Source organism: Nicotiana attenuata, unplaced genomic scaffold, assembly GCF_001879085.1.
Source record: "Nicotiana attenuata strain UT unplaced genomic scaffold, NIATTr2, whole genome shotgun sequence".
NCBI classification, from domain to species: Eukaryota; Viridiplantae; Streptophyta; class Magnoliopsida; order Solanales; family Solanaceae; genus Nicotiana; species Nicotiana attenuata.
The window spans coordinates 1-15,705 of NW_017673647.1; the positions used below are offsets into that span (position 1 = coordinate 1).

The 15,705-nt window shown below is 36.3% G+C and overlaps 2 protein-coding genes across 4 annotated transcripts; both read left to right on the top strand.

Annotated features, from left to right (window-relative positions):
- Positions 1 to 3,035: 3,035 nt before the first annotated feature.
- On the top strand, positions 3,036 to 3,894 carry LOC109216942 (protein trichome birefringence-like 19; the record flags this gene model as incomplete). The annotated part of the gene is made up of 1 exon (XM_019381162.1): positions 3,036 to 3,894. A coding segment is annotated over one exon (789 nt), but the record flags the coding sequence as incomplete, so codon positions are not given.
- A 2,318-nt stretch (positions 3,895 to 6,212) lies between these two features.
- LOC109216944 (protein trichome birefringence-like 19) lies at positions 6,213 to 9,063 on the top strand. Of its 3 annotated transcripts, none has more exons than XM_019381165.1 (4): positions 6,213 to 6,408; positions 6,470 to 6,634; positions 6,935 to 7,490; positions 8,090 to 9,063. In XM_019381165.1, the coding sequence occupies exons 3-4, from the start codon at positions 7,461 to 7,463 to the stop codon at positions 8,855 to 8,857; spliced, it is 798 nt and encodes a 265-aa protein (XP_019236710.1). In that variant the 5' UTR covers positions 6,213 to 6,408; positions 6,470 to 6,634; positions 6,935 to 7,460; the 3' UTR covers positions 8,858 to 9,063. The 3 variants fall into 3 exon arrangements, with proteins under 3 accessions (XP_019236710.1, XP_019236711.1, XP_019236709.1); XM_019381166.1 differs by having other exon boundaries at positions 6,213 to 6,314; XM_019381164.1 differs by having other exon boundaries at positions 6,213 to 6,634.
- Positions 9,064 to 15,705: the final 6,642 nt, after the last annotated feature.

Here is a 15,705-nt window from a genome sequence, read left to right on the forward strand (position 1 = left end):
AATAGTTAATCACAAGTCCTCGTGGGAACGATACTCTACTTACTACTTTATTACTTGACGATCACGTGCACTTGCGTGAGTGCGTTTGTCCGCAACATTGGTTTGTAATTTTTTACCAACTTTGGTTGGTATGCCCTTCCGACCTTCAAAATGCCGGCCACACGTTAATAGCCGCATTTTGGACGGTTATTGGCCATTACCGACCAACATTTGTCAATTTTTTTGGACTGTTTTTCTCGAATTTCTAGTAGTGTAATTTCCCAACTAACCAATTGCCCAGGAAAATCCCCAAGAAAATATCCCCAGCTAAAATCGCATGTAGTATCTAGGGATTTTGCTTCAGATTAACATATGATTTGTTCCTCATTTTCTTGTTTGTTTACCTGCGAATTTTCTCACGAAAATATACTTGCCGATTTATTTCTCTATTAATATATATTAAAGTTACTGACAAATTTAATAACGCTACTAATATATTTTGAAAATTAACGTTAAGAAAAAATTAAATATATGAATATATTATAAAAATAATAAATAAAACAACATTAAGTTATTTTAATTTATAAATAAAATACATAGTTAAAAATATATTATATAGTATATAATATAGAAGGTATTACATAAATATGAAGGTTTATATAATACCAAGGGCATAGACTTTTCAAGTACAAATGTGACTTTTGTGATAACTAGATCAAAGTAAAATGATTTTTGTGTAACAAAAGAAAGAAAAGTGATTTTTGTGTAATGAACACAAAGTTGTATGAATTTTATGTAACAAAAAAAAGAAAAGTGACTTTTGGATAACAAACACAAAAGTTCAATGACCATGGATAAAATTAACTCTTTATTGCACCGGGCTGCCTTAAGTTTTGACTTTTGAGAGATACTTAGTAAAATGTACTCCCTCTCTTCTAATTATGTGACAACGTTTAATTGGAGACAACTTTAAAAAGAGTAAATAAAATTTTAGAATTTGTGATTTAAAACAAAACATAAATATTTATATGATAAAACTAAAAAGTTAAAATTATATTATTTTTAAATAAGAAAATATGTAGTTTTAAAAAATAAATTTAAAAAATATGACATATAAATTTAGACAAAAAAGTATAGGATTAACGGGAATATGGCCATTAACAGTAAGATGAAGGACTGGAAATGTAAAGTTTTGCACTCACTGATGATTTTTCGACGGAAAGGGAGTTCAGTCGTGAGTATGAAATGTGATATGAAAGAGTACGACGTCGTAACAAATTTAACTGCTCAACGGAGATGCCAGTCTAGTCACAAACCCACTGTCAAATAAAAATTTATAATAATAAAGTCATTGTCATTTGGAAATGATTTCATCTAGTCCAAAAGAGTTTTTTCTCATTTCATTGTTAATCATCCCTCATAAAATAAAACAACAAAATACTATACAAGAAAAGAAAAGCTCAAAAGCAGACAATAGGAGGAACATTGGGGGCCAGCGTGAAATTTCTCATATTGCTTTTTAATCCTCAGAAAGTAGGGCTGTGCGTAGTTTGATAAATACCGAATTACCGTACCGAAACCGAAAATTTTGGTATTCGGTATTCGATATTTTGGTATTCGGTATGGTATTTGATTTAAGTTTTAAAAAATATTGGTACTAGGTATGGTATTTTAAAATAAAATACCGAATTACCGTACCGAAATCGAAAATTTTGGTATTTGGTATTCGATATTTTGGTATTCGGTATGGTATTTGATTTAAGTTTTAAAAAATATTGGTATTAGGTATGGTATTTGGTATTTTAAAATGAAATACCGAAATACCGTACCGAAATATTTATTATATTACATATACACATTTTATTTCCTTACCAATTGGGACCTAGCTTTCCTTCGTTTGGGTCTCGAGTGTTAAGAGTGACTTTCCTTAGGGCTAAGTCCCCGACTCTGATATATCGAAGGTTCGTCCTTCTGTTGTAATACCTTTCGTTCCTTTGTTTTTGCGCGGCCATTCGAATTAATGCGGCCTCGCATTTTTCATCTAGTAGTTCGAGAGAAGTGTTCATTNCTTTAATTAAGAATATTACCGTCTATGACTCTATGCACTAGTTAATATTCAAACTGAATAAACCGAAGTTACCGAACCCAATAAACCAAAATTGAAAGTAGAAAAATCGAATCATACCGAATATAATTAGGTACGGTTTTGGTATAGCATTACGAACACCCTTATTAGAAAGTGTCTTGTGTTCCCAATAATATTATGATACGACTATTTAGCTAGATCCATGGAGCTTTTCACCTTAAAATAATGTATCATGAAAAATTGTTAGAGAATGGGGTCATAACTTGCTTCCTAGAAATGTCAAGACATAAATGAAGGAAAATATTTTATTATAAATTTTTGAAAGTTCTCTACAATTCTCACAAATTTTCACGCATAAAAATAAGTTAGTAATATCCCTATTTATAATAGTACGAAACTTATTTTAACTAGAAATAGGAAAGCCTATTCTTATATTAATTCTGACTACAAATCCTATTGAGACATGAATTAAATAAAACAAATCCTAAATAATTAAGGTATCCCACTACAACTTTGAAGTATTTTTCCAACAATAAAAAAGATATAATTGTGCCCTTCTTGAGATTTATTTGACCAAATCATGAACAACCATGCCCATGGTTCTTATATGAAGAATTAATCTAAATAGCCGTCCACCCAACTGCTTAAACTAAAAATAGTTGGTGGAGGTACAATATATTCATAATTTATGTATTATATGTGTATAATTGTGTAGAATGAATGTATAATCTATGTATATGGCTAGAAAAAGTAAACAATAATATGACCGGCTATTTGTATAAAGATAATCTTATTTTTTGGTTTAGATACAACCCTTTATAGTAAGCCCGGAACTGCTCCGGACAATCCGATGCTTTGCTAAACACCGCTCTACTTCATGTCCCATAGTTAGGACTAAACTAATCTAAAAGCAAAATCAAAGAAGTAATAAAAAAATTGATTTTCTTTTCCTTCTTTTTTGTGTTTTTAGGTGGAATATCCTGTTGATATTTCTGACAATCCAGATCAATCTTTCAAAAAGTACAAATACACAACTTACAACTTCACCCTAGCAATGAATTGGTCACCATTTTTGGTTTCAACGAAAGAAATAGATGCAGATGGTCCATGCCATACTGGACTCTACAACCTTTACCTAGATGAAGCAGATGAGAAATGGACCACCCTAATTGGGGGATATGACTACATCATCTTAAACGCCGGCCACTGGTTTGCCCGGTGCAGCGTCTACTACGAAAACAACCAACGAGTCGGCTGCAGGTACTGTGGATTGCCAAATGTTACTGAACTCCCACATAACTATGCCTACCAAAGGGCATTTCGAACTGCTCTTAAAGCTATCAACGACATAGAAAATTTTAAGGGTGTAGCGATACTTAGGACTTTTGCACCTTCTCATTATGAAGGTGGGGACTGGAATAAGGGAGGAGATTGTGTAAGGACAAGGCCATTCAGAAGTAATGAGACCGCGTCCGAAGGTCAAAGCTTGGAGCAATATAGGATCCAAGTGGAAGAGTTTAAGATTGCAGAGAAGGAAGGGAAGATGAAGGGGAAGAGATTCAGATTGATGGATACAACAAAAGCAATGTTGTTGAGACCAGATGGTCACCCAAGTAAATATGGGCATTGGCCAAATGAAAATGTAGTAAATGACTGTGTTCATTGGTGCTTGCCTGGTCCTATTGATTCTTGGGCTGATTTCTTGTTTCATATGTTCAAGATGGAAGGCACCAGATCCCTAGTTGAAAAGCTTCAATAAGAGAGCTAAACTATACATTATTGTACTTTGATTTTTAATATATTTTTGTTTCTAATGATCATTTATTCTTTTGAGGACTCTATAGTCGATAGGATGGTTCCCAGTTCAGGGAAGTAGAAGACAAATCTTTCAATTCGTTCAAAACGCAATTAAAATATGATCATTTGAGAAATGAATCTAAAACTTGATAAATGACAAGTTACATTATATGCAACCTGTTGGGATTTTTCAAAAGAGTGTGAATGAGAAATGAAAGAGGCACATTTTGGATTGCGTATCTTCATCTCATCCTTCTTTTGTTTATAAATTTAGAGGTTTTGCCTCATTTTTCACACACAGAAAAATCTGAAAACTTTTCCTCTCTTATCTAAGGCCCCGTTTGGCCATGAGTTTTACCAAAATAACTTTGGGATTTATTTTCAAAACTCATGTTTGGCTATAAATTTTGTACATATTTTGGCGAAATCCCAAATCCCAAAATCAACTATTGAGGGCCAAAATCCCAAAACTTGGGAATTATATACATGTTTTTCCAAAATAAAGTTGGAAAATATGTTTTGAAAACGTATGTCCAAACACATTTTCACCCAGATCAGATTTTCCAAAATAAATTTGGGATCTATGGCCAAACACTAGCTAAATAAACATAAGTATCAAGTGTGATTTGATCTATTTGTTGAGTTCGTTGAAGTTCTGTGATTTGTAGTGTCGCTATTAGGAAATAGTTATTCCATTATATACTGGGTGGAACTAATCCAAAACCTTGGACAACACTGAGAACGATTATATTCTTAAAGGACACACAAGTAACTTGTGGGCTCAAAATTATTTTAAGTTTTGTTGATTGAACTAATATTTCTTTGCTTTTCTGATTTTCTGGTTTCTAACACAAATTTTACCAACACAGCCAACATGTACTGATGATCCATTACAAGTTCAGGTCGGAGATCTAGATAGGCTTGGAAATTTTAGCTTGCAAAATGCCACAATTTAGTGTCAATTTAATTAATTTAATGTCATCTTGATATAGAAGCAGGCCCCTCCAAGGAAAGGCAAGTCGCCATGAGGCTAAAACTCGAATTGCAGTGTTTCAATTTTTTTTATTTTTTATTTAAAGCTCTGTTACTTAGTTGAGTTTTCAGGGTTTTTTTATTAAATATGTGAAATAGCCATATTTGGGGAAAATGAATTATTAGTTTGATCTATGTGTCTTTTCAAGCAATTTGTCTTTTAAACTCACGGACAAGAAAAAGAAATTCTATCTTCTATCTCATGATTCATAAACTATACTATATCCAGAGATTGCTAAATCCACTCAATTGGTATTTTTGTCCACTCTGAAAGAGAATATCAAGGTTGTTCATAAATCATAATCAAAACTATTTGAGAAAAAAACACATTTCCAACTCTTACTTATTCTTTTAAGTTGAGTTTCTAAGCTAGCGTTTGGCCATAGATCCCAAATTTATTTTGAAAAATCTGATTTGGGTGAAGTTTGGTTTGAAGATGAAAATGTGTTTGGACATACGATTTCAAAACATATTTTTCAACTTTATTTTGGGAAAACATGTATATAATTCCCAAGTTTTGGAAATTTGGCCCAAATTCAGCTTATTAGCTGAATTTGAGATTTCAAATATGTGATTTGAGTTTTGGCCAAAATGTGGGTCAAATTTATGGCCAAACATGGGATTTGAAAATAAATTTCAAATTAAATTTGGGAAAATGTATGGCCAAACAGGGGCTAAAATTTTGAGTTTTCTTTGTTACTGTGCTTTCATCTGTTAGAACATAAAGACGGACAAGTTAGATTATAACACATTTTTTCAATCCAAATTGCCGAAGTATGCTTCAAATGAGTTGGGCCATGACGTGTTCATTGATTCAATCAATTTAACTCGAGTATAATAATTTTGCTTGATTTTTATTAGTACGTTCTTTTCAAGTGGTTGGTCAATGTATGAGAAGAGTAACTAAAAGTTTGAAATTTGAAATTCAAGGAAACTATTTTTATCAAAGGCGGATCACACGTGAAACTGTGTACTAAAAAGGCAAAAATGGTGCATAAATAAGGAGATAAAAGCAATGGAAAGCATCATTCAGTTAATTGCCACCAAGCTACGCCATGCTTTTAAATCTCCAACAAACTCTTTCACCTTTTTCCTCTGCAAGTTATTGAAAATGGATAACATAATCATTGTCCAATTAATCAAAAAGGAGTAACTGTTATCTAACAGAGTAAATTAAGCTTTATGGTCGACATCAGTAAGTTTGTGAATCACTTTTGTTAATGATTCTAAGACATCTCATGTGAACCTACGACGATCGATCGCTTAGTCAAACATGTTTATATAAGATATCGAATGTACTGCTCATATATTTACATGGCAGTAGAGAAATGACTGTGGATTGTGTTAAAACATTCAGATAAATCTTAGTGTCAAAAATATCTGTCTAGCTTGAAGTGTTGGGTCGCAATATATTTATATTGTACATACGAATTCCTTTAATCTTTGAGAATATTTTGCTCTTCAACATTCAAAGGATTTACTAGTAGTTTTCATTGTTTGTTGAACCATACAAGGTAACATCTTTTTATTTTCCTTTTTCCTTTTTATAATAAGCAACTTTGCGCATGTATGCAGTGGTGGAGGCAGGATCTCTGCTAAGGGAGTTCAAAAAGAAAAAGGTTAAAAAGGGTTGTAGCTAGGAGGAATTGAACCTATGACTTACAAAGGTTTTGAACCCCCTTGACCACTCAGCTACACTTTTGGGCGGTGTCAAGAGAATTCAAAACTTAATATATAGAGGTAAAAAATAAATTTTGCCTTATATATACAGTGTAATTTTTCGACGAAGGAGGTTCGGGTGAACCCCTTCCGCCCCCCTAAATCCGCCCCTGCATGTATGAATTATGATATGCTGTTTATTAGATTCAAAAACAGGAATATTAGTCAAGTTTGAATCATACCACCAAGATAATTAATCATTCAGTCCATAATACCAAACATATACAGTAAAAGTAGGTTTTTTCTATGATTGATTTTCCTAGTACTAGCTAGTATATAAATTGCTCACAAAATTTTGATCTTCATAAACGTCACTTACAGATGAAGGGTGGTGGAGCAGAGGTTCCCTATTGGAAGAACATGTATATGCTGTTGGAATGCTTTAGAAAAGTTGTTTTACCAATCTTAACATTAGTACTCCTAGTCAAAATCACCTTCTCTTCATATAATACTACCACTGATTCTTTGCTGCAAAATCTTGAATCAACCCTCAATAAATCAGTCCCTCTTGTTCAGCCAAAGCATCATGAGGCAATCACCCAACTGCAGTCTGTTGGAATTACTAGCATTAATCATTCAGAAAAAGTGGGGAAAAAACAGCAAACATGCAACCTCTTTTTGGGGAAGTGGATACCATTTCCATATGGGCCATACTATACAAATGAGACAAACTGCGCGATCGATGATCGACAAAATTGCATGAAATTTGGAAGACCGGATCGTGATTTTATACACTGGAGATGGAAACCAGATGATTGTGAGCTGCCACTATTTGATGCTATGCAATTCTTGGAACTTGTACGTGGTAAGACTTTGGCTTTTGTTGGAGACTCACTAGCAAGAAACTATGCAATCACTGGTGTGCCTTCTAGCTAGCGTAAGTATTTTTCTTTGAGTACATCAGGAGCTGATCTACGCCCATAACTTTGTTTTCAGCTAACGCTAAATTTAATTCCTCATTTACTGACTTTATATCATCGTTACACATTTAAACTTCCATATATTTAGGACTAGCTAAACTTGCTCTTTTACTGGTGCCAACCATGTAGATTGGACAACCTGTAGAGGATTTAACTTATTTGCACTAACAATTAATGTAACGACCTTTTACACTATCAGTGTACCCTTACCTATTCCAGGCTACCAAATTAGGCCAATTATAAAGAATCACCTGTTCTTATAGGCCGCGTACTCGCGTTAATCTGATGCTTTCGTTTATGCAAGTGAAATGGTGTGAAGGATGTTTTCCTAGTGGTTCAGGGAATAAGAGGAATAAGGGTGGAGAAAACCCTGTGACTTTAGTCGACTATGCTAATAAAATAACAAAGTTAGTCCAATTTAGAAATGCTAAAGTTTTAAAGGTTAAATGACATAATACAGATATGAGAATTGGCAAAATCAAAGTTTATTTCATAAATCACAGCAGTTTTTTTCTCTACATTCTTTTTGATCAAAATATTATGTAACATATCTCAGGCTGCCATTCCAGTAGACGTGTCAGAGACTAAGGACACGAGATTCAGGCGATGGTTGTTTAAAGATTACAACTTCACTATCATAGCCCTATGGTCTCCACAGTTGATTAAATCCTATGAATCTGATCCTAATGGCTATTCCTACAACAGTCTCATGGATCTGTATCTAGACAAGGCCGATGATGTCTGGGCAAGTCAAGTTGACAAAGCTGATATTGTCATAATCTCCGGAGGACAATGGTTCTTTAGGCCATTTTTGTACTATCAAAACGGTCAGCTCATCGGATGTCACAAATGCAATGAAAAAAACACCACAAAACTTAGCCATTATTATGGATACAGAATGGCGTTTCGTACAGCTTTTAAGACACTTTTAAGCCTCGAGAAATTAAAGAGTCGATTGGTAATACTAAGGCCATTCTCCCCTCAACATTTTGAGAATGGGCAGTGGAATAAAGGAGGGAATTGCAATAGAACAAAACCTTTCACGAATCAAGATATTAAGTTGGATGGATATACATTACAAATGTATTTGACTCAATTGCAGGAATTTAAGGCAGCACAAAAGCAAGGCAACAAAAGGGGTGTCAAGTTTCGATTGTTAGATACAACTGAAGCCATGTTATTGAGGCCAGATGGACATCCAAATCATTATGGACATTGGCCAAATGAGAAGAAATTGGCTGATTGTGTGCATTGGTGTATGCCAGGTCCTGTTGATACATGGAATGAGCTTTTGCTATCCATTTTGAAGATGGAAGCAGAATGAGTTGAAGCTTGGAATAGCACCAGTCATTCTTCAGGACAGTAAATTTATATACATCCTTAGAATTTGGTAACAACCGTATAATAACTTTTTAAATGTTTGTGTAATATTTTTATATTCCAACATAATCTGTATAAGAATAATCTGTAGAAGTATTTGTAACCGGCACAACTTTTAACCAATATGCCAATGTTCTTTATTATGAGTCTTATCGATGTTAATGCTTAAGCGGAAATTGACATCATAATATATGGGCTAAATTTTCTTGCCCAAACAATAGGGTGAAAATAGCATGGGCTATCCAGTTTTCGGACTAGTAATTGAAAAATAGTAAGCGTTTGCAAAGTCACTGAAAAATAGCCATTATTTTGCTATAACACGGAAAGTTCCAGCATAGTATGCTGAATTATGGAGCTTTTGCGTATAAACTTCCAGCATATTATGTTGGAACTCCAGTGTATGGAAAGTTCCAGCATGATATGCTAGACATTGAAGCTCCTCTTTATATATGAACTTCCAGAATATTATATTGGAATTCCTGCACATTATGAAATTCCAGCACATTATGTTGGAATCTCATATGTAAAAAATTCAAACTCCAGCATATTATGCTGGAATTTTTTCAGATTTTTAAGGGAGATTTTATCTTTACATGAAAAAAGGGTAAATTTTGATTATTTTTGAAACTGTGACTATTTTTCAATTACCAATTGTAAATTTGACTATTTCAGTTTTTTCCCCAACAATAGGCAAATTTATTGCAGACGAAAAATTAGTACTAATACATATCATTGTGATTGATAAAGTGACTATGGAATCTACGCTTTCGAATCCAGTAGGTGATTAAAATGGGATATATACAGGGTTACCCATGGAAACTAAAATAATTGCCTTGAATTTATCCATACAAAATAATTATGCGACCCTACCCATAAAACGTTTCGGTATATATATATACTAATATAATATAGTGTTGTAGTATAACTATATACTCTATTTATAGTATACTCTTATAAAATATTGTGATACAGTAACAGTCCACTTGTCAAGAAATAAACTAGACTCACATAAGTAATGTTGGTTATGTGACTCACATAGTAAAATTTCTCTATATTGTTGAGTAACCGTGTTTTAATTTAAATTTCTGCTGAAAATTGCATATTATTATAGTATATTGTTCTGGTATATATGTATACCATTACAAAATACGGTTGCAATATAACTGTATACTCTTACAGTATATTTTGATACCGTAACAATATACTATTGCTGGGTAAATGTGTTTTTATTCAAGTTTCAGCTGAAATATTGCAAAATTTACAATATATCATTTTGTTACCTCTTTTTATTAAGGCATAATAGCCTAGTATACTCTTGTACTTGTCCCGGTTTGTCATGCCGGTCTTTATACTCTATAATTTATCAATTGAACACTTGTACTCGCTCGAATTCTATATATTAAATCCTTATGACCGTTGACTAAAACTATATGGCTGACTTGTCTTCAGTGCGTGACTCACACGCCTTTTAGGGGCGTGAGACTATTAGAAATCCCAACAATTGCATTTCCCCTTTTTTATAGGCCTTCTTCTTGATTCTCCATTGTTGAACCTAGCTGCAGCTATTTTTGGGTATTAATAAAATCACCTCTCTTCTTTTCCTTTATTTGTCCAGTTGTTCGTCCTTGTTTGGAATCTCCCTGATAAAATTTCACATTTACGGGACTCCATAAGAAAGAAACAAAGACCCCTAATTTTTTTATCTGAAAAAGCATCCATCATTCCTATATCTTCCCCCAAAATACCATAATATTATGATATAAATTGATGGACCACAACCCAGAATGAAATCCAACATACTTCACGAAAAAATTAAAAAATCAGAAGACTAATTTGGATTCCTACCATTATCAAGTCCTAACCTAATGAACAATGACAATATTAGCATTTGCGCACACTATAATATTCTATGTGAACACTGATGACAGAAAAAAAAGAAATACAAGCTTGTCATTTATTGACTCTGCCAAAACTTGGTCCAATTTCAATTTTCAGTCTACCAGTCACTAGGTCATGATACCCTCTTTATCTCATACAGAATTACATTCAAAATCCCAACAAAGCTCAGAAAAAATGCACGAAGACGAAGGAGAGATGGAGCGTAAAAAGAGAAATAGACGATGAAAGAGAAACAATATATAAAACGAGGGAAATAGGGTTTGGGGGGAATTTTTAACATATTATTTCTTACGTGGCACTAAATAATGACGTGGAGTCCAACATGGAGACGATTGTGTTGCGCGCACCATTGACCTCTTTAGAAAAGGGTTTAGTATATAGAGTTCGAACAAGTACAAGTGTTCACTTGACAAACTATAGCATACAGGGACCGGGATGACAAACCTGGATAAGTACAAGAGTTTACTAGGCTATTCTGCCTTCTTCTTTTTTTTTTTTAAAAGAAAACTTATTTTATTTTATTTTTTCTTTGTCATTAGATTGTGTATCATATAATAAGTCCTAGTAATAATAATCGTCAAAGTTAGTTAATCACAGTATGTGCTCAGGGGCGGATGTAGCCTTTCGGATATGAGTTAAACAAAATATGAATTTATATGTAAAAACCTATTAAAGTCTCAACAATTATTAGATTTGAACCCGTAACTTTAACAATAAAATGAGTTGATGCTAAAATCTTAAAAGTTGAACCCATTAAATTTAAATCCTGGATTCTCCTCTATATGTGGTTGAAGAGTTAACTTATCCATGGAGTTCATTAATGAGGCGTTTTGGATCGGTGAATCTTGATTTTTGAATGCAGGAATAAAAGTACAAAGAAGCTCTGAAGCCTTCGAAGTTCAAACAAAAGCACATATGACGAAGAGATGAACGTGCAATGTAGGAAAAAACAGGACAGAGAAATTACAAAAAAGACAGAAAGTAATTAATGGGAGAAATGGAAAGTCTGAAAAAAGTTAGGATAAATAGGAAAACACAGGAGAGAGAAAACACAAAAAGACACATAGTAATTAATGGGAAAAATAAAATATTAAGGGAAGGTCCGGGTAAATATTTTGGACCGCATGAGTGTATTATGTAAAAAGTTTCGAGTGAGTAATTCGTTTGGCCCAAATGGGTATTTTGTGTAGATTTTCCATTTTAAATTACCTCATAATATTTTACGTTGTTCCATTTCATAAAGATTTTAAGTGGTGTTATAATTACTATTATAGCTATTGTTAAAGAAATAGACAACTCCGTCAATGTCTAACTCCTTGTCCTAGCTTTCATGGTCTAATATTTTAAGGTATGCTTTTGAGCTCTCTCCAAGATTCACCTGGCGTTCCTAAAGTGAAAATCCAGTTTCTTGACGACTTATTGGGATCATCATAAAGTAGTGTCATCAAGATTTTATGCCTTCTTTTATTGTGTCGAAACCCAATGAACAACAACAACAACACTGTTTACCCTAAAAACTGAGTAACAATTAAACGTGTAATGTAGTTTTAAGGATACGTGATTTCACTTAATACCAATTGGTTAATTTAGGGATAAGTGATGAATTGATAAGAATATAGAACAAAACGACGTTTGGACAGTATCCTCGAGCTGGTGAATCCTCGAGAGTAGTAAAGCAAGAACAGTAAAAGAACAACAGTTGAAGAACAATAATTAAAGAGCAATGAGCTGATGAGCAGAAGAAAGAAATATTATATTGCCTTGATCTGTATGAATGTGTGTGGGGCTACAAATGATGGGGATCCCTCTTTATATACTAGAGGAATCCTAATTGAGGACAATTCTAATTATGGAAGTAAATCTCATGATTGATACAAATAACCACCCTTGATTTGATCCGTTCTGAGATTTTCGTCGTGATCTCCGACCGATCAAGGATATTTCGCCTTTCCGTTATTGTGTTCCGCTCGAAGCTGGTCATATCCGATCTCGATAGTCGGGGACCTCGATCTCGATGGGTGCCTTGATCTCCAAACTCGGAACCTTGTCTCTGTGTTGAGGTCTGATCCATTACGAGGCTGACCCTCGAAGTAGTCCTCTGATCTCAAAATAATGACAAAATTGGGCAAGCCCGATTTTACCCTATACAGATAGTCCCCTCGTTTCTTAGAGTGTAACGAAAAGAAATGAACTGAGTCTTTGATTTCGTTTATCGACCAATTATCGTGTCATCCTCGTAACGTAAGCGACGGAGGCGACCAAAGCGTCACGTCAGCACAGTTCTCAAAATCATTAATTAGCGTCATTTGATGGTCGGCCACTGATGCCCTTGAACCGTCGTTGCAATATTATAAATATATCCTCTTCATAATCTTCCCAAACTTTATTTTCAAATCTTTCTTAACCTTCAAAGCTTTCCCGCTTTCTTCAAGTTTCTCAATTCTACAAATTCTTCGGAATCCGTTTGCTAATCCTTTCCTAAAACAACAAGCTTCATCTTCTTCTTTCTCTGAACTCATATAAAAATGGCGAAAACATCTAAAAACGTTCCCCAAAAGGAACAAGCCTCTTCATCGCGGTATGCCGGCGATAAAACGCCGGTGGAGCCACGCATCGAGGAGTGCGTTCCTGGGTCGTGCGACCATACTTCCGATTTTAAAGTTGAGAAAACCTCGCCGGTCCCTGGCCGATGCAAGCCAATGTCGAGATACATATGCTCGATAACTGAGGGCAATCTCGAACAAGTGAAGAAAGATTGCAACTAGGAGGGCAAAAAGGTGGTGATTCCTACCCCCTAGGAGGACATCACTACTTGCGTGGAAGGGTTTTTAAGTGTTTACACTTACCCTTTCACACTGGGTCCCGTCGATCGCGTGGTCATCGACTTCTGCCGCCAATACCAAATAACCCTAGGCCAAATCCACCCTTCTTTTTGGCGCATAGTGACTTTGTTCTGATTTTTTGTGAATGAGGTCGAGGAGATGCCTTTCACCCTTGACCACCTCATTAGATTGTACAGCCCCGTCTTTATCGAGGCGGATTAATAAGGCTTCAGCGTCGGGCCACAAAGGTGTTTTTCTCGAGTACAGATGAGCCAAAGGATCGAGGATGGATGAGTCGGTTTGTCCGAGTGAGGACCTCCGACATAATCCCAGCCGAGAAGATGCCATCCCCCGAAGAATGGAACATGAAGCGTATGTAGAACTTACTCACAATTTTTATTTGTTGTTTTGTTTCTTTTGCTTTTCTTCATCCATATCTCTTCTTACCCATATCCCTTGTTATGATGCAGCGGTTCCCTGGGTGCCTAGTGCAATCCTGGACCTCAAAGGCTGGGTTCGGAAGTTGGCCTCGACCTCTTCGTATTCTGAGCGCTATTGGCATGATTTGTTAAGGGGCCGATAGGAAGCCAAGAATCACGATAAGCTTATCTTATACGCTGTTGGTGCCCTTCTCCGAAACGTCTCTTTTCACTTGTACTTAATTTGCTTTTATACAGGTCTCGGGGATGTTGCCGAAATGAGGCCGGCCCCGCCTGGGGAGGAGGTGGCCCCGAAACCGCCTAAGGATAAGAAGAGGAGAAGGGTCTCGCCTTCAGATACTCCGAAGCCTAAGAAGAGCAAGACTCGTAAGTCGAAGAACGAGTCTGTCTCTCTGTCTACTGACGTAGCCCAAAAGCTACGAGATGAAGAAGAGGAGCATGAAGATGGGGACTTCAGGTTGGTGGCTCGAAAGAAGAGCGCCGAGGCCCCATAGGCCGCTGAGCCGGTTATGATCGAAGAAGTTCAGCCTCGGGCTGAGGAGGGCTTGGAAGATGTCCCGAGCGGAGTCCCCGAGTCAGCGGGGGCCGACGTTACTTCCCACTGATATGCTCAATCAGTGGATGTATCCGAAGGGGGCAGTTCTGAGGCCCTTCGAATGAAGGGAATGTCCCAAGTGACTTGCTAGGGGCAATAGACATAGGTGATTCACTGCTCCTGCCCTCATTCTCTGAGGGGTAGATTGAGGAAGCTCGGGCCATGAGGACCCTCGATGCGGGAATGACCCACGGAGGGGAGGACCTTTTTCGTGGCTGCTTCACGGGGGTCGAAGATGTTCCCGATATGGATGCATCGAGCATCTTTGACGAGGCTCATCGACTCCTGAGTCAGGTAAGTCTTAGCTCCTTTTATCGATATCATTTTTGTCTTTTTGTTTTTATCTTGTCTTACTTTCCTTTCTTTCTTTATAGGCCTTGACGCTTTACCGAGAAGCTTTTTCTAAATCTCGAGCTGAGCTGGACCGGTGCGAGGACGATCTCAAGAGGCTCACGGAGGATAGAGATTCCCTCAAACTCCTTTATGTGCAAAATGAAGAGGAGATCAGGAACCACTGAGCTGAATTGGCAACATCTCATACAAAGGAGACCGATCTCATCGAACAGGTAAAGTAAAATTTTAGGAGCTTGACATATCAATTTGATATTGGTGACTAACACTTAGATCCTGCAGGTTCATCAGAAGGTCGGGAAAATTGAGCACCTTCGCGAGGAGGTAGAGATAAAAGAGGCGGGGACTTTGGGGTGGAAGCAGAATATGGACCGCCTCACCTCAGAGAAAGATACGGCCCGAGCCCAGTTGTCTACGATTGAATGTCAACTCCAAAGCGTGAAGGAGGAGAGCCTGGCCTGAGCCAAGAAAATGGAAGAGCTCGAGGCTCGATTGGCCGCTGAGCTTACAAAGGCCGCATCTGTAGTGGAAAAGGCAAAGGCCGACGCGGAGGCGGTCGTGGCTGTCTATCGAGCCGACGCTAAAGCCGCTAACACTCGAGCGATTTCCGATGCCGCTCAGGTTCGATTATCACGCACTGCCGAGCATGCTAAATGTCAGTCTCGGAGAGAGACTCTCGAGGAGG

What these genes read in the sequence shown, in the direction of transcription:
- LOC109216944 (XM_019381164.1), top strand. Translation starts at nt 7,461, where the DNA reads ATGCAATCACTGGTGTGCCTTCTAGCTAGC. An exon ending in TGGTGTGCCTTCTAGCTAGC is followed by an intron (nt 7,491 to 8,089) that starts GTAAGTATTTTT and finishes AACATATCTCAG; the next exon opens with GCTGCCATTCCAGTAGACGT.